Source organism: Strix uralensis, chromosome 3 (genome assembly GCF_047716275.1).
Source record: "Strix uralensis isolate ZFMK-TIS-50842 chromosome 3, bStrUra1, whole genome shotgun sequence".
NCBI lineage: Eukaryota > Metazoa > Chordata > Aves > Strigiformes > Strigidae > Strix > Strix uralensis.
The window spans coordinates 72,275,672-72,300,728 of NC_133974.1; the positions used below are offsets into that span (position 1 = coordinate 72,275,672).

Consider the following 25,057-nt stretch of genomic DNA (forward strand, 5'->3'; position numbering starts at 1 on the left):
GCTGCTTCCTGGAGCTTTTAATGTGGCAGTATGTGGATGAAAAAGAAAAATCTATCGTTTAATTTTGAAGAATAAGCATGGCTACAAGACATTTAAAGAAGGTGGGTTCCCCACTGACTGAAAACACCAAGTTGCAGCTCATGAAGAAGCTGTTGTCATTACATAACAAGGGGATTGCCTTAATTAACAGAAAAGTTAAAGCAGTCATATGTTGTTCAACAATGCCTTAACTATGTCATAACTTTCTAATTAGTTAAATAGAATAAAATATGCTGGAAAAAGACATGCATCGCTTACATGTTAGGAAAGAGAGAAAGCGGGGTTGTGGGGGGGAGTCCAATGCATACAGCTATGTGCATGTACCTGGGCTCTCTCAGGGGAGTAGGCAGCTGCTCTGCAATGTGCTGTCTATGCAGTGAGGGAAGCAAGAGTGATAGGCACAGTAAAGGTGAGCCAGGAGTTTCAACTGGAAGTGCTCTGCAGTGAAATAGAAAGATATATCCTTGCTGTATGATTTCTTGAATTGTATCAGCCAACACACATAAGAAATGAGGAATCAAGCTGGAGTCCTAGCTGGCTCCTGGCTGTGGAAATGTGCCCAGTGCCTGAGTGCAGAGGCCCTTTTCCTGGTGGGTTCCTCCTCTGGGGGTCTGAGCAAGGTGACACCTTCTCCCATCACAGAAGACACATAATGGGAGGGAATGAAGAAGAGGAGACAGACTCCTTTCAGTTGTGCCTGCTGATAAGGCAAGAGGCAATGGGCACAAATTAAACCACATGAAATTCCATCTGAGCACAGGAAAACATTTTTCAATGTGAGGCTGGTCAAACCCTGGAACAGGTTGCCCAGAGAGGTAGTAGAGTCTCCTTGTGTGGCTATTCAAAACTCGACTGGAAACGGCCCTGAGCAATGTGTTGTAGGTGTCCCAGGTCTGACCCAGGAATTGGACTAGACAATCTCCAGAGGTGCCTTTCCCAGCTCAGCTGTACTGTGCTACTGTGTGGTCACGTTGTGCTCCAGAAAGAGATGGGCAAAAGATTGCCTAATCTCAGGTATTGTGGCAATCCTTTGCCCATTAAAATTGTCACAATTCTTGCAGATATAAGTATGTTCAGACTTTAGCTGTTTGGTTTTTAATTTAGGAGTGTCAGGCCTTTGATTTTGCAGGATTACTCTGCTGTCTATTTGCTTTTTTGGATTAACCCTGTGAGTTAGTATCATGTAGCAGCTGTCATCTTAAGCCAGTTCTCCATGAACCATAAGAGCATTTGACCTCAGTGCTTATTTGGTCCTGTGGATAACAAATTGTATAAAGCCATTGAATGTTGTCAGATTTTGAGTCAGCATTGAAAACGATATATTATTTTAAGCACATATACATGTGCAGTTAGTTCCCACATGACATCCTTGTCTCTAAATTGGAGACACATGGATTCAATGGATGGACCACTCCATGGCTAAGGAACTCAAAGAGTTGCAGTCAACAGCTCAATGTCCAAGTGGAGAGCAGTGACGAGTGGCGTTCCTCAGGGGTCAGTGTTGGGGCCAGCGCTGTTTAACATCTTTGTTGGTGACATGGACAGTGGGACTAGGTGCACGCTCAGCAAGTCCAGAGGAGTCCACAAGGATGATCGGGGCTGGCGCACCTCCCCTATGAGGACCGGCTGAGAGAGTTGGGGTTGTTCAGCCTGGAGAAGAGAAGGCTCTGGGGAGACCTTATAGTGGCTTCCAGTACTTAAAGGGGCTATAGGAAAGATGGGGAGGGACTCTTTATCAGGGAGTGTAGTGACAGAATGAGGAGTAACGAATTTAAACTGAAAGAGGGTAGATTTAGATTAGATATTAGGAAGAAATTCTTTACTGTGAGGGCGGTGAGACACTGGAACAGGTTGCCCAGAGAGGTGGTAAATGCCCCATCCCTGAAAACATTCAAGGTTAGGTTGGACAGGGCTCTGAGGAACCTGGTCTAGTAGAAGGTGTCCCTGCCTGTGACAGGGGGATTGGAACTAGATGATCTTTAAAGTCACTTCCAACACAAACCACTCCATGATTCTATGATTCTATGATTCTTATTACTGTGGTTCAACATTCATGGCCAAAGTAGCAACTCTCAGTCAAGCTCTTTGTCATGAAAGCATGCTGCAAAACAGTAATATGATTTGGAACCATTGCTCAGTTCTACTCTGCACTTACAAATCCCAACAGTCCCTAAATTTCTTTTGGAGTCTGAATAAGCTATTTGCTTTCATGTTTGACAAGATATAGGGTGAGGTTTCACATGGATAAAGTATATTGCCTGGCTTGTCTTAATCATTGAGATGATAGTTAGAATTAAGGTAATAATCTTACTATTTTTTCCTTATCAGTTATGTACAGTGAAACATCACCAAAAAAAAAAAAAAAAAAAAACCAAAAAGCGCTTTTACATATCAGGCACCTCAATACGAGAGAGATATCGAGGTGCTGGAGTGAGTGCAGAGGAGGGCAACGAAGCTGGAGAAGGGCCTGGAGAATAAATCCTATGAGGAGCAATTGAAGGAGCTGGGACTGTTCAGTTTGAGGAGGAAAAGGCTAAGGGGAGACCTCATCACTCTTGTGGTGGTTTGACCTTGGCTAAATGCCAGGTACCCACCAAGTCACTCTATCACTTCCCCCCCTTTCCCCTTTTTTTCTCAACAGGGCAAAGAGGGGAAAGAAAATAAGACAGGAAAAAAAATAACCCTTGTGGGTAAAACAAAAGCAGTTTTAATATAAGCAAAGCGAAGCAAAGGTCCGTGCGTGGAAGCAAAAAAAAGAAAACAGATTTATTCTCTACTTCCCATTAACAGGCGATGTCGGGCCTTCTCAGGAAGCAGGGCTCCGATACGCGTAGTGGTTGCCTCGGAGGACCAAGGGTGACCCCACCCCCTTCCTCCTTTCTCCCAGCTTTATACTGAGCAGACGTCATATGGTATGGAATATCCCTTTGGTCAGTTCGGGTCAGCTGTCCTGGTTGTGTCCCCTTCCAAGATCTTGCCCACTCCGTCCCACTGTGGGGGGGGAATGTCAGAAAGAGCCTTGGTGCTGTGTAAGCACTACTCAGCAGTAGCCACACCAGTGTGCTATCGACACCCTGCCAGCTCCCAACATAAAACACAGCACCATGAGGGCTGCTATAGGGGAAAACCAATTCCGGCTCAGCCAGACCCAGTACAACTCTCTACAACTACCTGAAAGGACATTGTAGAGAGGTTGGTGCTGGTCTCTTCTCACATGTAATTAGCAATAGAACAAGAGGGAATGGCTTTAAACTGCAACAGGGGAGGTTTAGACTGGACATTAGGAAAAAATTTTTCACAGAAAGAGTGGTCAGACAGTGGAATAGGCTGCCCAGGGAGGTGGTGGAGTCACCATCCCTGGATGTGTTTAAGGGTTGTTTGGATGAGATGTTGGGGAATACGGTGGAGGGGAGAACTTTGTAGAGTAGGGCTGATGGTTGGACTCGATGATCCCAAGGGTCTTTTCCAACCTGAATGATTCTGTGATTCTGTGATATATATTCATGTAGGAAAAGAGAAGAACCTATGAGCCAATAGTCCCACATAGAACCAGCACAGCACGGAAAATAGATTAAAAAAATCAATATAGGGACTATCACTATTACTGATCTAGATCTACAAGTATTGAAATATGTATGTAAATGCTGTAGATTACTGGTTCGACTCTTTGCAAAGACCAAATATAATTTTGAGAGTATTTTACAGGATAGGGTTAAGTTCAAAGTGGTTTTACATCAATAAAAGTATCTTTCATTTCTTTTCATCCCCTTCCTGACAGCTTAGTCAAGATAACTTTTCTCCCTGAGGACTAGCTTTCACTTGGGAATGAAGTGCTATTTATTTGATATTAGCTAACTCATGGTAAGTGGCAGTCAGCTACAGAAGTCTAAATTCACACAATCTCTTCCACCATAATCTGTTTCACAAGCCAAAATAAGGAACGTAAAGCATATAAAATACTAAGCACATTAAAGCATATGAAGTACTAAGTACTTAGGTGAATTCCCTGATGTCATTAGGAATACTAGAGACTAGACCTAACACATTGTCAACTCCAGATATGGTCACTCTCTGATGCTTTTTGGGAAAGGTGAAGAAACCAATTAAGAAACAGTTTTCACTTAGATACACAGAAACAGACACATTCTGTTTCTGTAAAAAATAGTGTACCATTTCAGAGGCTTCTGGAAAACAATAAGCAGAGAAGCGTATTTTTAAAACTATGCATAACTAATGAAACGAAGTGCTCTGGTTAATTCTTTATTTTCAACATCAAATACATTGATAAAAATCTTGCACCAATCAGATAGCCTACTGGATTTTTCATTTAGACTTTTTTAGAACATTTTTAGGTGCAAAACAAAGGAAAAAAAAAAAAAAAAAGCTCACCAAAACAAAGACATCAGTAATTTTATATGCATCAGTGAAAGAACAGAATACTTCAACCAATGCATCATGGCAGCTAAGCCTATACCAAAGAAAGGACTTTCCATTGACAGACTACATAGTGCACACAAAAGCATTAGTTTTATAGTATATACAATAAGGTGATACATAAAGTGGCTTGTTAATGTGAGTCTCGTGACCAGCAGTCTATCCTTTCATTTTCCGATGGACACTTTCTGAAGAAACATTCTAATTATAGGCACACAGGAGTACAAAGCATACTAATTTGCAAGATGGCAGCATATACATTTTTTTAAACTTTTTGTTTGTTTCTTTAGGCACATTTGAATGCAAAATATTTTTTTTAGATTTTTTTTTAACACAGTGCAAAACTGAATACCCTTATGGGCAACAATCACTTTGAAAAGAACTTTCATTCAAAAGACAAAAGGGAACTGTGAGTAGAAAGGGTAGGACATTAATATTAGGGAAATAGTAATTTAAAATTCTCAGATCAATTTGAGATTATGCTATAGCTGCAGGTGACAGCAAAGACTGGTTTGTATTATGATACCATTGTTAACATGACCCTTCTTTTACATGTGTTGAATTTCTATCTGTAAAGCTATATTACGGTTGTAGATAGCATTGAAAATAGCCATCTCTTTATTCCAAGTAAGAAATGCACTTATAAATTCAGCTGAGAATACCTTATATACAAAATCCCATTACCTTTAGGTTGAGTTGCATTCTAATTTTAACGCAGGATATTATATACACAAGAGAGGCATACTGTGTTCCTACCAAAGCCTGTGATAAGACTAAGGCCCTACTGAGCCAGAATTTTTACTTTGCTGATAGTTTGTTTAATTTTAAACATTTGGCACAACTCTTAACAAATCAGTTGGCATCAACTGGCATAGATGGAGGCTCCAATACAAGCCCTGGCTTGGATGAAGGAGGTGATTTGGGTTTTGTTTTGTTTTCTTTTTTTTTTCCTCAATTTAAAGTCCAGTGATATGCTGACAGTCCTTGCAATATCCTTGGGAGCTCAGTTCAGATTATTTCTTTAATCATATTTTAAAATTATTAAACCCCTTAGTGTACAAAAGGAGAAAAATCATCAAGAGATACCACTGAAACATAATAGTAAATTTACCATAAACACACACCAAGAAACTCTCATTAAATTATTTTACCCCAGTACAAATCCTACTGCCCCAACTGGGAGTTTTACCTGAGACAAAGTCTGCAACGTCGAGACATGGCTCGAACCACTACAAACCAGAGTAGCTTTCACATGTTGGAAACTCAGACATCACTAAGTGCTACACATCACCCTATCCCCTCTCCTGCCTCCCTAGCCTTTTGTAATAATTCAGTAACAACCACATTCTCAAGCAAAGTCAGTTCATCTGGTCTATTTCTGTTTGGCTTGTGCTGGTATTACATTGCCTATGTTTCTAGGGGTTTTTTTCTTTTGTTTTGTTTTTTAAAAAAATCATGTATAAACATTATAAAATAATTCTTTCATTAGCTGTCCAGAGACATTACTATGAATGTTTTGGTAAAAGCATAATTAGCTGCCTTAAATAGTTTTCTTTCAATTCTTTTTTTTTTTTTACATGCTATATATTTTTATTTAATATCCAGCACCAGATATTCAGGTAGTACTGGTTTGTCAGCTGCAAGTATAAAGTATATATGTATATATATATACACACACACATAAAATAGCATCCTGTGAAATAACAATTACCAAATGTCAGGCACAATTGTTTGCATACATGAGAGCATAATTCAGAATTACATATGAAAAAAGATACCATTTTTGTATCATAGACTTTGTTTAATCAATTGAATAGCTACATTCAGCTGTCTGATATGTGGACAATCATCTTTATAGATAACTATGGGAAGGTTACTATATTCATTAAGGTGCTGCTTCAGTTAAAATCTCATGAACAAGTTAATGACACAGATCCTGAAACTGCCTGAAGGTAAATTAATGTATTACTGGGAATCACTGGTTTTCTTTCTTGGGTGCCTTTCACTGTTGTCACCACAAACATGGGAGGACTGGTTAAATCTAAACTACTTCCTTGCAAGGGCTGAGCCTAGGAAAGCATTCATAATTAAGATTGTGAGCTGACTGATTGTTCCTTATGTTCCAAGACACATTATGATACCCTTCTGTCTGCTGCATACCACTTCAAATCATGCTTATCCAGCTTCACTGGGAGAATCTGTAGAGTGTAGTGGTGCTTGCCCTATATAAGTACCATCAGAATCTGACCCTCTCTTATGAATTGCTCTCCACTAACTACATTTTTTTTCCTCTAGGCCTAATTTACACTTGAATCAATGTAATGAACTGTTCTGAGATGTAGGAAGCGAGACATTCATTTAAACCAATTTGCCTTGAAGCTTAGGAGCTTGATCCATGTGTTCTGTCATAGACAACTCCAAGTTGCACATACAGTATTTAAAGAGCCACTCTAATTCACACTGGGCTACAAGTGAATGATGGTGGTGTAAGCACGTAAGTGTAACTACAGGGATTCCTGTGCTCCATTCAGATCTTAGCCTGCACTCATTTCAGGGCATTCATGATTTTTCTAACACATTTGAAAACCAGCTACTAACCACAACAAAACGTGCATTTTCTTTCAAAGCATTTAAGAGCCCTCCAAAAGCCCTTAGGTACCAAATTTGCACACACACACGCACACACACATACTCTCTTACTGAATACACAAAAAGACAAATCCTTCAGCACATTCAGAAAAAAAATGACACTATAATATGCATCAGTAAAAGGCCTATTAACTTACAGTGACTGCTTCACATGTGTAGGCTTGCACAGTTTTTGAGGACTCTTCTTACACATAGGTAGCATCTAGCTTTAGACTTTTAAACTGCGCACATCCTCGGATATGTACATGAAACTGTTATAGACATCATTATGTACATTCACTAAAGAATCAAATCCTTGACTTGGAGCACAAACTCGTCCTATGCCTTGCTGCCTTCACAATTGCTATGTAACTCGATCTCACTGCACACAGATTCTGCTTGTGTAACAGGGAGCGTAATTAGACATAGGCACTCCTGTATGGCATTAGTTGCACTATTTCCTACATTTAGTTACTACAGGATATTCCAATCAACATAATCTAACATAAAGGTTTCACTATAGCAGTAAAAGAAGCATTCCTGAACCCTTCTCTAGCACTGTGGCCAGCTGCTGTGGAGCAGCCTACGCATGTGCTATGAAACATCCTTACTGGCAGGGTGGTCACTTCCAACCAGCTATTGGAATAGTCCCTGGTCCATGCTAACTCCCAAACTGTGCCTGTAAACCAGAAGTGCAGATAGGACAGCCAAAGTTTATCATTAGATTAATAAAATATCCCTAGCATATGTAATAATCGCATTCTAGTACCCAGCAACGCTCCCTGACACATTTAATTTTCTAGCATAGATGCAGTCAAAGAGCAGCACTGACTCCTACTTTGAATAGCACATAGTATGGATTTCTTCAGTCTCTCTCCTTCATGTCTTGCTGAAGCTCTTGATATATTTACAATTGGACTGAAAAATGTGACTAACCCTTAATGAAAAACAGTTACACGCACGCATGGAGAAAGCCAGATTTATCTTCCCAGACATGCAGTCCCAGAGTCTTCACCATGTCTGAGGCTCACTGCCCAGTTCCGGTGTCACAGGTGAGCTGGCTCTTAACAGTGATTTCTGAGCATGCCCCAACAAGAGCCAAAGCAAGCCAAGGCAATGCAAAGCCTACTGCTCTGGCGGTGATGCCAGCCCTCCCAGACACAGCTAGGCCACACTCTACTGAATGGGATGGGACCATCCCACCCTGCACTGCCAGTCTTTCACTAGCATCCTCACCCCTTGGTTGGTAGCAGAACAAAGCAAACCATGGGGGAGGTTTTTTAATAAAATAGTGATGGATAATGTATGTATGTGAAGATTTTTATTTTTTTTTAAGACCTGATGATTTTTGTAATCATCTGGTCTGATTTAAGCGTAATTATCTATGTTATCACTGTTTGTCGTGTTGCCCTTGATTTACACACTGCCAAGCTACAGAACAATTTAGCTTTGTAGGATCAGACAAGATAGGATGCACACAACGCACAGCTAGAGGATATGGTAAGAGGATCTAAAAGTTTGGTCTGTATGATCTTGATAGGGATGTAAGCCAGCAAGGTAAAACAGTATTATTCTCAGACAGGGATTCCTTTCTACTGTAGGAAGAAAGGTGGGAATCTACCTAAACTAACAAGGTAGTCACTAGCAGTGCAGTTTCACTAGGGCACACTAAGTTGCCAATCAGCTTTCCATTTACCCCTCAAAAATAGTCATCCAGAATCTCTACCGAACTGCTTCAAAGTTTCAAACAAGGATTAAGCAAGCTCAGAATTTGGGGTGGTATCAACAAAGGCTACCACTCATGAAGATGCCAGTACACATGGGTGATATGGCCTATGAATTTATAGGAAAGTGACTTACTCAACATACATGCAAAATTAAATAAAAACCTGCAAATTTTAAATCAAGTCAGCCTGACAATCCTTGCTGGCTGTCCACAGCAATAAAATGTCTTCCATTGAGGATAAGCAATCAATTTAGGCAAGCGCTTGACAAACACTCAAATGGAAAATGCAGGTGACTTGTCACTGGAGTGTTTACTTAGGTGGGACTATAGACGAAAGAAAGCGTGAACTAGGTAGTACGCTGCTGGGTTTCTCATACCATTATATCTGCTGACTTTTGTTTATATTGTATTCTGCATATTGTCCTCTTCTTTGCTGTTTATATAAAAAGGCTGCAAGGAATGAGATGAAGCTGATGCAGTTGTCAGCTGGCTCCGGTTCTCCTCTTCCATCGGTGCAGCACTCCTGGCTGCTGGGGCATGCAGTCGGTGAGCGTCCAGCATCTCCAGCAAGAGATCATAGAGTGGGACCACGTTTTTACACTTCATATTGTACAGGTGCTCCATTCCTTTGTTGCTGCAGTTGTAACGAAACAATGGTTACTTTCCAAATATGCTATGGAAAAAAAAAGCTATCAGCTCATAATATTTGTTAGGTTCATATAAATTCTACCTTGTACAAAAAAACTTAATGGTGTAGTTGCTGTACACCCCTTCTACAGTTAGCAGAAGGCATCCTCAAAGAACACTTCAGACTGCCAATGAGCAAGTTGCTTTCTAAAGGTGGCTCTTTTGCTCTCCTCTGCCTAAAAGGTAGCCTAGAGCACATGGACTCTGAATTTACACACTCTAAGTCGATGGGATGAATCTTGGTTTGCCCATAATAAAACCTAAAATATCAGATTTTTTTTTCAAGAAAACAACCTCAGCCAATTTGTTAGCAAATGCTCACTCTTATCCAGTCACAAAACTATGGAAACAATAATTAACTTCACTGTGCATCTGGAACTTCCTTAATTGTACAAATTCTTCTTAAGGAAAAAATTAAATAAATAAGGGATGATTAACATGAAGACAAAGAAACTCCACAAAAAGACACAAGTAAAAAAACCACATGCACAGACCCCTTGACTTTTTTCTGAAGACCTGTATATCAGTCCAGGAGGTAAAATCTGCATGTTTCAGCTTTAGTAGCTATGATGTGGTGCTTGCTCTAATTTTCATTTTATTAACCAAAATAATGAAAATTAAAATCTGTGTAACAAATCTCTTGTCCCTTCATAAAAATAAAATCTATACTGTATCTTTTTATAGACTCGTCATGTTGTTAACACTCCAGCCACTGAGCAGCTACCTTAAGAGGTAATTATGTCTGGGAGAATCATTGCTGGGACTACTAACAGAGTGCCTCAGACACCTCACCTCTAATTAGCAAAGGGCATGGTCCTCTCAATTGGGATTCAATAGATCTGCATTTATTCTCACCAATAAAATACACATAATGATCCTAATCTCTTTTCTAAAGTGACTTGCAATCAAGCCACTTGTGAAAAGTGGCTACATAAAAGTGTTAGTTTTATTAAATATTATCTTATAGGAGACTAAAGCTTGCAGAATTAGGTTACTGCTACATTAGCATTCTACTTGATAGTTTTCAAACAGAATACAAGATGCACATAACATTAAAAGTAGATACTGCTTACAGCACTATCAAAACATGAAGCAAAGGAAAAGAGAACTAGAAAAAACAAATGGGGAAAACATTTACTCCTTTCACACCATAATCCAATGTACTATTTTGCACACGTGTTCCATATATCTTTATTGAAAGTAGACATATATAATTTTTTTTTGTAGCAGCTCTCCATACAGTTTGCCCTCCCACCAGTGAAGGAAAAATGTGCATGCACATTGTGAAACCTCCCTTGCATGGACCAGCGCAGAAGGGCTGACTGCGTGCTTGCTCTCACCTCATGTGTCTGATGTGAGAGAGGATGAGGAGGAGCTGAGCCAGTCGTCTGTGTTGCTGCTGCAGAGAAAGACCTGATTTAGCCATTAAGTGTATCAGAGTGTCTGTGATTTTGTCCAGAATACGGTGAATATAGTCTCTCTCTTCCAGAGATTTCAAGGTGCTGGAAAGAAAAGTGTACACACCTGGAGTAGGAAGGAGAAAGAAAACAAACAAACGGCAGACAAAAATTACTTTGATGGAGTCAGACTTGCCCAAGGTACACCTTGTGTCTTGCCTCTTCAGCTGTGTTGAACCATGGGAGCTGATAGTGTGTGAACCTTCTTGCTTGCCAGCCAGGTCACTGGTTTGAATATCCCTGGAGCTTGGATTTGATCACTGTAGGCAAAGCAGCAGGAGGAAGACAATGCCTCTTCCCCATATGGGTCCATCCAAGTTCTGAGCCAGGTGGTGGACAACACCTGCAGCCTGCAGCTAGACCCACCTGCAGGCTGCACTATTCTCTCAGTCACTTGGCTTCAAAACCTTGAGGAGATGCCTTGAGAGTTCTGCAATACTTACTGACTTTCAGCAGTTTTTGCCATTTTGTCTGCTGCATAATGTTTGATTTTTGGTGATTTGCTAGTCAATCTACAACTGAATGATATGCTACCACAAAACATGTAAACAAAATCAGTGTTTGTTTATGCACACTTGCCTCAACAAAACCCTCCCAACCAAGCAAAGAGCCTTGAAGGGTGTGTTCCTTCTCCTGCAAACCCAACTCTCCTTTAAAAACTATGACCAAAGCAACCTGTGTAAATTTAGCCATATGACATATTGCTTACTGATGAAAGTCAGCAGCCTGAAGATTTTGATCAGAAGGAAATTTTTCCAGAAATCAAGACACCTTCAAACCCCCCCTCCAACAGCCCCTCTACATCTCCTATAAAGCACTGTAACCCAGCCATAAGAGCTTTTGCCAGTAGTAATTCTGGAGTACATGAAGAAAATCAGCTTTCTAAATTGGAAATTCTGAACTATTTTGCATTTTTTTATCTTGAATTTGCTTTGGACAGCAACACACAGTCAATGTGAATCAGGTCACAACAGCAGTGTGCTTCCAAAAGGCAGCTGTTGCATTCGGCACCAAATTTTTAATCTTCTGGATTAAGCCATTAACTCTAAACAGGTCCAATTACTATAACCCAGTCCTGAGGCAGCCAAACCTTAAGATGTATGGATGGTACTACAGTCAAACTGGCTTGATCATGGTGTGTTCATTCCCTGTGTCTATAATCTACTTGACAAATCCTGTGCTTTAGCCCTTCTGCATCAGCTCACAGAGCCAAGAAGAAATGTGGATTTTGTCCTCGGAAAAAATTGGTTTCTGGAATTACTTTTCATTTTGCTTTTCTTTAAAGCATTATTTATAGCACAATGCAGTTAGTGATATTAAGAAAAAAAGACACATACACTAACATGTACACATACACAGACATATATACTGTAGGTTGTTTGTATTGTTTTAGCCTGGGGATGGAGAACCATTAGATTTGAAGATGAGAATATTTTGCCATGCATCTGAACAGTCAGGGAAATTGAGATTTTTGTACCATCTTCTTGGCATACCTCACATCCTCTGCATCATTTTAGTACTTCAAGGACCCGACACCTGAAACTATTGTAATCTGCAAGTAGGTTACAGAAGGTTTTGGGTCTTCTGTACTAAAAAGAAATATAAATTTGTGGTTTTGAATGTCAGTGTGAGTGTCTCAGAGAGAGAGTGTGTGAGTGAGAGAGAGAGACTGCTTTAAAAAACCAAAAGGATAACTCAAACACAGCACAACTTCTGAAAATCATCAGTCAGAGCTCTTAATTTTGGTAATGAATATTGCTTCAAATTGGATATCGATGGATAGTACAACAGCCTCTTTTCTCACAGAGCTTTTTATGATTATTATTATTTTTACTTGAAATGAATTCACCAAAGAGAAACAGCTCCTGGGGCTTTTCTCAGCTGAGTGACTCTTAACCATCCTTACATATGCCTACTGACAATATCAAGCTTTATAGCTTAGCAGGTAGCTGTAGGGGCAATATTCTTAAATATTACTGACAAAACACAGTCCATTAGAAGGAAACATTAGTCTCATAAACCCACAGTGCCTCCAGAGCAGCCTACTTCAGCCAGAGGATGCTATTGAGCCCTTGTAGCAATACCCCTTAGTTTCATAACTTTGAAACCAGCAACATTAAAAAAAAAAAAATCTGTTAGGAAGAATTGTTTTTCACCTAGGTCTAGTCCAGAGCTATTAAAAAGTATAAATCAGAAAAACCCACTCCCCCCAAAATGTATAGACTTCAGGCAGTTGCCAGTCGATAACCACCAAGAAAAATGATATTTGGTTTTCCTTTCTGCCCCCCCTAGTGATTGCTCCTGCCCCAGGCCAATGACCAGAAATTTCCCCAAAAGAAATTCCAGCTATCCATCAAACACATAGACACACAAGCAGAGTTTTGGAACAAGAGTGCAGAAAATTGTCTTAGCAAAGTGAAATTTAACAGTCTCAAAGGTCTTTCCAACCTCTGAAGCTAAAAGCAAGCCTAAATTGAATAGCTACCAGGTTTTTTCCAGCTCTTTCTGTAGGTCAGTATTGTAAAACATAACAGGAGCAAGAACAGAGAAAGCATCACCCTGTAAACAAGTAAAGCCTCTTGGTCTGTGCCGATAGCACAAAGCTATGCACAGAACAGGGTCCCTCAGGGACTGCAGCACTACCGTGCCAACTGTTGGCATATGGTGATATAATTTTATATGTGTCACTATATCTAGTGGCATATTTTTGCATATTACAGTAGAGGAGAACACCCTCTACATCTTTTCTGTCACAATAAACCCCAGTTTAAATTATCTTTGCATTTAGAGTTCAGGCTCACAAAACAATATCCAAGGCTCTTCTTTCCCTTCCACCATGCCCTGTTGCTCTGGATCTGTAGCAAGCCAGGCTGAGCTATGAGCAAAATCAGCTCTGTACCATGCACTCATGCAATCATCCAGTCCCCAAAATAAAGAAATAAATAAAAAGCACAATTTAACAGGAGCTGGAAAAATCAGGAGAAAAGAATAACAAACAGTCACATGGAACAATGTATCAAGAGGATGCATAAAATCAGGTAAATCTTTCATCTCTATGGATTAACCAGCTACCTAATTGGGTATATCAGCTGCTAAAGCAGATATGGCCTATACCTTCATCTCCAAAATGAAAGCCTGTTCCTTTGCCACTCTTCTTTTCAGATACACTCAAAAGTAAAACATCTGGCATCATGTTGCCCTTTCGTGCTTCTAATACTTATTTTCCAGTGTTAAGAAACAGTTCTTTATTGCTGAGCTGAAGGTGTTTTTCAAAAATACAATTTTGCTTTTTAGTCAAAAGATTTATTGCTGAAGCTTTAGAGGGGCATCTTCTGGTTTGTTGTTTAGCTAGAGACAATGCTGCCCTTGTTGTTACAGACATGCTGTCGCCTTGATATCTCAGGAAAAATTTGGAAGTAGCGTAAAAGTGTATTTTGCTTTATAAACACAACCTTCCATCTTTTCCACACGCACTGAGTGAAACTAAAAAAATTTGCTTGCATTTTGCCCAAGATGGAAAAGGAGTGTAAAGATATTAAACAGCCTTGAAAGATGTTGCAAAAGACAGAGAAAATAAATGTCCAACAAAAGTAATAAACAGCATTACCACATGTGAAGAGACTAACAGATGTCCAAGGATTTAATAAAGAAATGTTTGTGTACACTCAGTGAATTAAATCCACACAAAGCTTCAGAATGCAAATGCAGGCTACTTTTAAATATGAAATGTAGCATAATTAGTGCAATTTCTTTACTAGTTCACTTGTTTAAATCATTTTGAGATGAGCTAGTTTAATCGTATGCATATATAATACAGATAGCGTAAGGATCAAAAATTCATTGTGTGTTTATCTGCTGTTTCTCTAATAGAAGATTTGTGTATGTGCAATCATAGAAAAAAATTCAGGTTAAGGGAGGCTTAGAGGTCATCTAGCTCAACCTTCTGCTCAAGTAGCGGTAACTTCAGGGTTAGGTCAAGCTGTCCAGAGCTTTGTCCAGCTGAGTTTTGAGTATCTCTGAGGATGGAGATTCTACCATCTTTCTGGCCAAACTGTTTCAGTGGGAAGATTTTTGGTTCTGTTCAGCTAATCAAGATCTTCCTTGCTGTGGTTTGTCTCTGCTGCAGCTTTCCTCTTGCACCTCTGAGAAGAGTCTGGCCCTGGCTTCTCCATAATCTGTTCATCAGCTATCTGAAGACTGCAGTTAAACCCTCCCTTAGCCTTCCCTTTTCCAGGATGAACAAATAAATCTCACAGCCTCTCCTCATACATCATGTACATCGTGTGCTTCAGAGCTCATAATATTTCATGTGTGTTCAACAACTTACCTAAAGGAGGCTGGCTATATTCTGTGAAGAAAAGCATCTACAGAAGACATTTTAGAGTATCTATGCCAAACAACACTTACACAGCTATTACACATACTCCAAATTATGCTACTTAGTTATCTCTGTAGTGCAGTCTAGACTCCTAATTTGGTCATCTAAAGGATCTGACAGTTGGAAACTTGTGTCCATGTTCCCACCACCTAGTAGTTAACTTCTCAGTTATAAAATCAGTTGGTTATAGGAATGCAAAAACTGAAATGTAAAATTAATTACCTTTATGCATAAGGCAATTACAAGCAATAGACACATACATTCTGTGGCCATATATACATACACATTCAGTTTACAGTGTACTCAGATATACTGCAATAAGTGCATGATGCTCTGCATAACAATGGTATAAATTGCTTTCATCATGAACCTGTAGCAGCTCAACCTGAACCATGCCATTTGATCTATCGCCATCAAGTCACGTAAAAATGCCAGACTTCAGAGCAGCTATTAACTTTCATTTAATGTAAAAAAACCCGCACATCCAAAATCAGATCGTTCATCAGATCATGGTATCAACTCTGACCTTCTACCACACAGAGCACTACTGATTCAAACCTGCTGAATATGAACCTTGAAGGAATGAAGATCTAGTATCTCCTAGCCTCACACAGTGGTCCCATCTCTCTTACGTGCAGAAGGAAATCTGCCTCTGATTACAACTGACTTCACTTGCTATACTTTTTTTTTTTTTTTACAATTTTTCCTTAGAGGAATCTTGAAACAAAAAATATGATTAACAAAGTGAGATGTACTTAGGAAGGATAGCTGGTGATGTCAGGCAGAGCTTTGTCTAAACAACAAATTTAGTTTTCTGGATCAATGGTAAATACAGCAGTGGGACAAAAACTCAACAACATGGCTTGAAGTCTTCACGTTCAAGACACAAACATCTAATGTCTTTTATTCAAACTTCCAATTTCTTTTTTCTAATTTTAATTCAATATTTCTATAAATCAATTATGTATTCTAGATTTATTTCAGAGGATAATTACATTTGAACATATTAGCTAAAAATCTGGAGGAGCATCACTTTTCAGGAAGAACATTTAACTCTAGAAAATATTCTGTTACAATTATCAGAACAATAAAAGGAAAATAAAATGTCAAACAGTAATTACCATTGTCATACTCTGCTGGCATGGAAGATAAAAACAATAGCCCTTCATTGCTAATATGACAGGTGTTTGCCTCAGATGTCATTTTTTGGTAAATGGTGACAATCACAACAAAACCTGAACCACATTAATATCTCACAGAACATAAATGAAATATTTTAGATTTGATTGTATAAATATATAATTTTTCTTGATTTTTTTTTTTTTTTTTGAGTAGACCAGGTCCAAGTTTCCATAAAGGAAGAAGTGCCTGATCAATAAAGCAAACTCTGCTGTGTTTAGAGTTAGCCTTTGGTAGAGTTAGCCTGGGAATTACCTGAATTTGTATTTCATGCAACCAGGGCAAGTGATCTGTTAGACCACCAGATAAAAAGGACATACAGCCCTCCACATGTGTTTTATCTAGAGGTTGATACCATCTATGAGTTCAAACCCAACAGGAAAAGGGGTGAACAAGTGGGTAAATCCTCAGGGTTGGGAAATTCTATCATCTTTAATCATTAGGTAACAACTTAGCAGAGAATTGAGTCTAAAATTTTGACTTTGGTGTCTATGTTATTATTTTAGACCTCTATCTGTGAGAACACTGTGGGCCTCATTTCTGCATTTAAAAATAAATTGTCTGGAGTTGTCTCTCATTTCAAAAGATGTGCAACAGATATTTGCCTATTTCAATCATCTCATGCAGAATTCAAGTCAGCTAACCTTATATATCTATATCTATACCTATAATTGTTATCTAGTCACCTATTTTTGAACTGTACTTCAGAATGAGATTTACAACCCAAAAATACTTATCTCATCACCTATAAAGGAAGTGGGAGGTGATGACATCTGTTTTAGGTGCCTGTATTTTAATATAAACCATGACAAACTCAGCCACTTTTTTGCCATTATTTGCCTTTATTTTGCCATCACCAAAAAAGGTGTAGATTTACAACTAAGCATTGCCTTTGGATGCACTTAGTGTGGCTCCAGCTACGTCAGTGTCTTGCAATCAGAGCTTTAAGACCTGCCAGCACTTAGTTCAAAACACCGCTCTGATCGCCCTTCATATCAGCTGTACGCAATGTATCGACTACTTACTGTGTTAATTTGCTGGGTCCCACCTACACCACTGAATAGGTTTGACTGCTTCCATCCCTGCCTGCATCTGCAGGTGGCTCTGCCTGCATCTATGTTAACAGCCCCCTTTCGATTGCTGCTGTCTTAAAATGAAAACATCATCAGGGACAACAAGCAGCATTCAACCACATGCAAAAGCAACCATAATTACCCAAGTGACAGCAAAGCACACCACTTACCAGAATTGAGCAGGATGATGGACTTAAGGCACACAAATTCCTCCCCTTGAAGGTTCATCATGCGAAACCGAGCAGCAGTAGCCAGCAGCATGTCAAAGATTTCCACCATGCCCTCTACACATTTCCCTTGATTCCTGTGTGAATACCATCAAGGGGAAGATATTCACAGCTTTAACCTGGTGGCAGCATGAGCTTTCCATCCCCCTGGATCATTCCCCTTCAATTTTATTTCATCAGTTCACTAGATAGCATGTGACTTCCTACTCTATGCTTAATTGGTGTATGTGTGATTACAGAAGCATAGTTCTCAGTATCCCCCATGAATAAATAATTAAATACTATATTCCCCCCAAAAATGTCAATTTCATAAACTCATTACCTAGGCATTACTGTGGTGGAACATATAAGATTGACTCAACCAAACCTTTACATTGAGGAAAAGATTTGTTTAAGACTACATTTTGATTTTTGTGTGTGTGTGTGTTCTGTCTTACTTTGTCGTCTCTTTCTTTTCTTTTCCTTTAACTGAAATAGTCCCAATTCTTTGCATTTCTGCCCTAATGTTTTGTACATGTTTCTACCTGGCCTTGCAATCTGTAATGCTCCAACAAACTTCTCCCATTTTTCTTACATCAACATAATGCCTCCTTAAAGAATAAGCTTATTCATGAGTTCAAGAAGGACTTATGAGGCCAAAATCTTGTCTGCATGACTGAGTCTGATTAAAACTATCACTCCACAGATCAGATAACTTTTTACATTGGAGCATTAAACAAAGCTAAAGTTTGGGAAATCTCGAAGTGTTCATTAGTAATGGCAATTAACCACCTCCCTCTACTCACAATACTAGGTATTCTCACTCACTAATTTTCATCTTGCACATCCAATCTGCAGTTCAAGAATTAACGCAGATTGTAATTACATTTTATAAAAATTTAGTTGCATATTTACTGGTCATGGAATTTTAGATCATTTGCATTTCTACCTTTTACCAAAAGCTACCTACTTTTACTTTTATTAGGACTTCCTGAGTGAAATTTTAACATGTAAGACTTAATGAGTGATTAGATCTGCTGTTTAAAAATATACTGGATTTTAGACACAACTTTTATGAAGAAAATTTTGAAGATCATTGCTATAGGAAAATGCAAAAGAATTTTCAAATGATCAGATGGTTATTCCACTACAATTTGTAAAGCGAACACATGTTGAGCATCTCCCAATCTCGTGACTAAAGTAACGCTGACTACCAGCATAGACACACCTGCCTCAGTCCAGATACAGCCATGCTGTTGAGACTCTGTAGCTAATGTCTAAGCCCACACCAGACCCTCAGACAAAGCAATCATCTTCCTTTTTGTTTACAGCCTGGGAAAATTCTTTGCACGTCTCAATCATGTCTTAGACCTAAAACTGAGCCAAAGAATGAGAGGGAACCTCTGTGATCACCTGTGCACCAATCTCCTTTCAAGTTCAAATCCATATTCAGCTTAATTTGGTGCTAGAACTTAAATCTGCATCTCCCTTATCCCAAAGCAGTGTCTACGAGCCAGTGACTATGGCATATGACAGAAGCTATTACATCTGCTTTCAGAGATATTTAAACAAAGCAGGACAATATCAAGAAGACAAAGTGAGAGATATTCCCTTAAAACAGCCAGTAGGCTGTTGGTTAAAATACAGTAATATTTGAAAACATGGGGTCCCAAGCAAGTTTTCCAACCACTGTTACTTTTCTGTGAGAAAGAGATGATCCAGTCTTGGGAATGGAAATAGTAGGAAAGTATGTTTAATGAGGATGGCTTGCTCCTTCTTGCCTTGGGTCCCTGTGGGCTACCAGGCAGCTGCACGCTGAGCACTCCTGAGAAGTGCCTAGTTCTCCTCAAACATTTCACTAGCACTTAGCTCAGAACTTGATTTCCATTGAATGGCAGGCACGTGGTCACAAGCTGCAACATCTGGCAATGCAACTTTTATGGCCATTTCTGGCTCTTAAAAATTTTGCTGAAGAAACAGTGGCTTAAACTATAGCAGCTTTTCAGGTACAACCAGCAACATTGATAATTTCACATATTAGATTCCCACAGACAGTGATAACAAGCGCAGTGTAACAGGCTGTGGACAAAAAAAGTCTAAGTCTTAAGATTAACAGGCAGACAGACTCAATGCTATGTTCTACGTAAAGTGTGTGATGCCTTTTGCAGTCTCATTTACAATGCCCTGGCAGATGCGCTGAACTAAAGGACTGATCTCAGCCTAGTATATGTGAACATGGCTTTACTGAAATTCACAATTCTGTCTCTTTTGCTTGAAGGCTGAATCTGAACTCAGACGAGGAGTTTTCAATGGTTTGATGACAAATCAGTTACACTGTTCAGAGCTGGATGTGGAGAGCTCTTCAGCAAGGACCATTTTGCTGCCCTGATGAATTCTGTCTGGGCAGAATAAAGCTGAAAAACTGAACTGGTTGCAATCAAGTATATTCCTCCTCTGACTGGACATCAATAAAATAAACAAAGTAGTATTTAATAGCATCACTGTCAAATAAAAAACAAACAGAAATCAGGCACTCAAAACAAGGCATGAGAATATGAACAATTACTATTACCTTAAAATCTCTTTTGTGTGCTAAAATTTAAATCCTATGGAAGTAAAACAATCATGAATTTTTCCAGAGGGACAAGTTCCACTGCTTTTGATACAATATTTTTGCCTATAACTAGAGAAAGTTTAACTTTGCATATGTAGAGTTAAGCACAGTTTCAGAGGACTGAAAGCCTTTAATAGTTTTGCATAAACTTAAAATAATGCCCCAATAAAAGTTAGTTTAAGAATTTTGAATTTCAGGATTACACAGAAACTAAAAGTTCCAGTGGATCATATGGCAAACAACACATACTAAAAAACACCACGTCTGGCTAAGACATTTACTTGTTTCCTAAAACCCAACAAACTACTTCCAGCCAGTATTCAGAACAATTCAAAATATTACACAATCTGAACAAACTGCAAAATTTGCATAGCCAAGACCACAATTCAAAAAGAAATAGTTATTTGTAAAATGAGACCTTTAAAAATGCCTTATGGCGACTCATAAGATGGAAAAAACATTCTGATGACAAGTAAGAAGTATTCCTAGGTGCTTTTTACAAAAACAGTTCAATGGACTGTAGTTTACAAGATCAATATTCCAATCAAGAACCTCTTGCTGGCAAGTACAACCTCTGGACAAAAATTTCTAGTCCTGCAACACACAGTCCATGTGCCTAAACCTCCATGTGTGTCTGTTTCCTACAACTGAACTCATATGGTAAAGGATAAATAAAAATTATGTACATTTAAGAGATTCTAAATACTTGTTAATCTCATTTGCTTTGCTACCTGCTGTGTGTGAAATACCAGGCTACTCCGTAAGAAAGAGTATCTCTTTAGGTAGAGTTAAGTACTTCAGAAGAAGTTAGATACCTAGCTTTAGGTATTCATGTGTGCAAGCAACAATTTAGAAATTTCTGCTTTACTTTCAGAGTTAGGCAGCAGATCCAGCTCCACTGAAATCACTTAGTATCTTTGAAATGCAGGCTTCTAATCAAATGTTTTTATTATCTAGGCTACAACACTGATGTTCTTTGTTAACCAACAAAAACTATCTGAAATAGGAATCTCCAGGTCTCCTGAATTGCCTTCTAACTTTCTAACATAAACTGATAATGTTATCACATCTTCACAGCTATATGTCCCGTTGATAGGAAAGCCTATCTAGAAAGGCCTAGATAACTTTTCTGGAGGACAAATTAAGCAATAGATTTGAAAATTATCTTTACCCCACCATCATGCTGTTGTCTTTGTGTGCTCTCAGCTTAGTGAAAACAAAACAATAAAATCTTGTTTACTGCAAGGCATCAGAGTGTATTCTCACAAGAATCCTTAACACTTGGCTATTGGAAACTGTTTGGGAAAGTGAAAGCATGTGAATTAAAGGTCTTAAGTTACTGCATAAAAGTACTATGTGTATTAACTTTTGTAAGTCTACAGAATCACAGCATCATCCAGGCTGAAAGGCAACGCCGGATGTCTTTAGTCCAATCCCACACTCAAAGCAGGGTCAGCTCACTCAAGGTTTTATGCAAGCCTGGTCTTGAAAACTTCCAAGGATGGAGATTGCACAACTTCTCTCATCTTAATTATTTTTATCACCATGGGTTTTTTTCTCCCCTATATCCAGTCAGAACTTCCTCTGCTTCAATTTATGACTCCTGTTAATCAGTCTCCCATCAGGCATCTTAATAAAGAGCCTTGATAACCTCTTTGTAGATTTTAGGTCAGCCATGCTCAAAAGCCATCTCTTCTCCATGCTGAACAAATCCACTTCTCAGCCATAAGGCATGTACTCTCCTACCTTGGTGGCTCTCCACTAGTTTTACTGAAGTTTATTAACATCTTTCCTGTAATAAGGGGTGCAAAGCTGGATGTGGTATTCCTGATGTGGTCTAATGAGTGCCAAATAAAAGTGGAATAATCACTTCCCTTGCTCTACTGCCTACAGTACCACTGATAGAGCCCCGGATACCACTGGCCTTCATTGCTGCCATGTTGCAGTACTGGCACACACACAGATTGCTGTTCACCAGCGCCCCAGGTCCTTACCAGTAGAGCTGTTCCCCAGCTAGTTAGGCCCCAGCTTAACAGTAGCAGTGGATTAAGACCATCACATGTGCGTGACTTTGCATTTCTCCTGACTGAATTTCTTGAGATTTCTGTCAGCCCATTCCTCCTGCCTGTCTAGGTCCATCTGTATGGCAGCTCTGCCCTGGAGCATATCAACTCCACCCCCTACTTTGGTGTCATCTGCAGATTTGAAGACAATGCACTCCACCCTCTCTTCCAGGTCACTGACAAAGACATTTAACTGGACATGTCCTAGGACAGACCCCTGAGGAACTCCAACTGTAACCAGTATCAAGGTAGAGTGTGAACCATTAACAAGAGACCTAGTCATTTTGTCACAGAAGGCAATCAGGTTGGTCAAGCACAAAATACCCTAAATCTGTGCTAATTCACACTCACCATCTTCTCCTTCCTGCTCACATAAACAACATCCAAGAGAAATTGCTCTATGATGTTTCTTGGGATAGCATTGATGCTGACTGCCCAACTTGTAGTTTCCAAACTGTCTTCCTTCTTTTGGAGACAGGTGCAACATATGCCTTTCTCCAGTAATTAAGGAGCAATCCTGGTCTCCATAGCCTTTCAAAGATGATAAAGAACAGCCTCACAATGACATCATCCAACACTCTTGGATGCCTTTTCTTAAGAGATTCATGACTCTGTCCTCTTTTACTAACTCAATCCTCTACTCCTTGAACCCTGTATGTAGGAATAAGAACCTAGATTTTATTTAAGTCTTGGAAAAACCATAGATGTCAGGAATGTCTTTTACAGGATCAAGCAACAGACAAGTAAACATTAACAGTGAAGGGTGTTTAGGTGAGGTGAAGCAGGACTCGGGGATGTTCTCATCAAACTTTCCATTCAAAGGGAAAAGGCCAAGTAGGCATAGATGCACCCATCAAACCAAAGCCTGACTGCGCATTTGTTGTCTCTCTGGCTTCTTTGAGCATGCTACTTAATTTGATGACAAGGGACTTTCAAGAACAGATGGAATCTACCAGGCTAGAAGGGGGAAGGTCATCTTCACAAACTGACTTAATAACTTGGTGAGGAAGCCTCTAAACAAGGCTTGTCACAGGATGTGTTCCTAAGCCTACAGGTAGGTTAGGAAACAGGGGAGGTATGATTGAGAGAGAGCTGCAGGGACAACATTTACATCCCTAGTTTGAAGGGAGGGTATTCACATACTTAATTCAAATGCTTGTGTTCTAACACAGAAGGAGAATTGGAAGTCCATACACTGTGAGACAGCTATGATAACTGGAAACACAGAGGCTTGGTGGGATAGTGCACAGATGAGATGAGACAGCACATCCGATTGGAGAATGGTCATGGACGGGTACAACTTGATTAGGAAGGGCAAGTATGGAAGAAGAGGGGAAGAACTTGAGCTCTACATAAAGGGAAACCTTGACTGCACAGACCATATGAAACCAAAACCCACTTATGTCAGGAGATTCTGTGTATAGGTCAGAGGAGAAATTAACACTGATGATTTGGGGGGGATTGTTACAAACTTTCTGACCAAGAGTATAAGTGGATAATCTTTCTATAAATAACTCATAGAAGTTACCCTATCACTGGGCTACAGTCTTGTGGAGGATTTCTACATGGATAGACTGCAAGGTCAACATAGCATTGTGCAAGTAATCCAGGGAGTTTCTGGACTGTGTTCATGATAACTTCCCAATACAAACAGCACAGTGGCCAACCAAGGGCAATGCTCTATTGACCCACTCCTCACAAACAATGAGAAATTGCTGGTGAATGTGACCACAGATAGGAAATTTGGCTGCAGCAACCATGAGATGTGATTGAGCTCAGGATCCAGAGGTAGGCTGGGAATGCAAACAGTGGAACTATGACTCTGGGTTTCAGAGGAATAAACTGCATTTAGGGAATTGCTAGGCAAAACATTCTTGGAGACATGATGGGGAAAAGTGTCAAGAGAATTAGACAATATTTTAAGGAAATCTTGCTGAGAGCTCAGGAGCAAGCCCATCCCATCATAGAGGAAGACCAGGTATTTCAACAGAAGATCCACTTGGCTAAGCAAGGAGCCCCTTGAACTAAATGGCAAAAGAACATATAAGAAATAGAAATAAAAGCAGGCATCAAAGGAGGAGTACCAAAGCACTGTTTGAACATTTATGCCTAAAACTAGTGAGAGACACAGAAGGTAACAAGAAAGGATTTTACAACTATGGCAGCAACAATTGGAATTTCAGTGAGAATGAAGAGTTGACAAATGGGGGAGAAAACCTGGTGACTGACTAAATGGAATAGACTGAAACACTCAACAGCCTTTTATTTTGTGTCAGATTTCACTGGCAAAGCCAACAGAAGCATATTGACAGGTTAGGGAATTACTTAGAGAATTAATAATTACTCTAAACAGTAATTCCAATCTTTGAAGCCATTCAGGGTTCATTCCAGGGTGCTGAAATAGTTGGTCAATGTATTCACTATGCTACTATCTATCACTTAGAAAAAATCACGGAGATTGAAAGAGGTCTCTGACAAACAGTAGAAGGCTAACTCCACTTTCACAAAATCAAGGAGGACCAGGAAACCAGATTGTGCTTGACCAACCTGATTGACTCTATGATGAAATAATT

At 39.4% G+C, this 25,057-nt stretch overlaps 1 protein-coding gene across 1 annotated transcript in view; it reads right to left on the reverse strand.

Annotated features, from left to right (window-relative positions):
* Positions 1 to 7,066: 7,066 nt before the first annotated feature.
* ESR1 (estrogen receptor 1) overlaps positions 7,067 to 25,057 on the reverse strand; it is a 158,911-nt gene continuing 140,920 nt past the window's right edge. The window contains 4 exon segments of the mRNA XM_074862837.1: positions 7,067 to 9,247; positions 9,250 to 9,461; positions 10,855 to 11,038; positions 17,772 to 17,905. Coding sequence (XP_074718938.1) covers positions 9,207 to 9,247; positions 9,250 to 9,461; positions 10,855 to 11,038; positions 17,772 to 17,905 — 571 coding nt within the window. The 3' untranslated portion in view covers positions 7,067 to 9,206.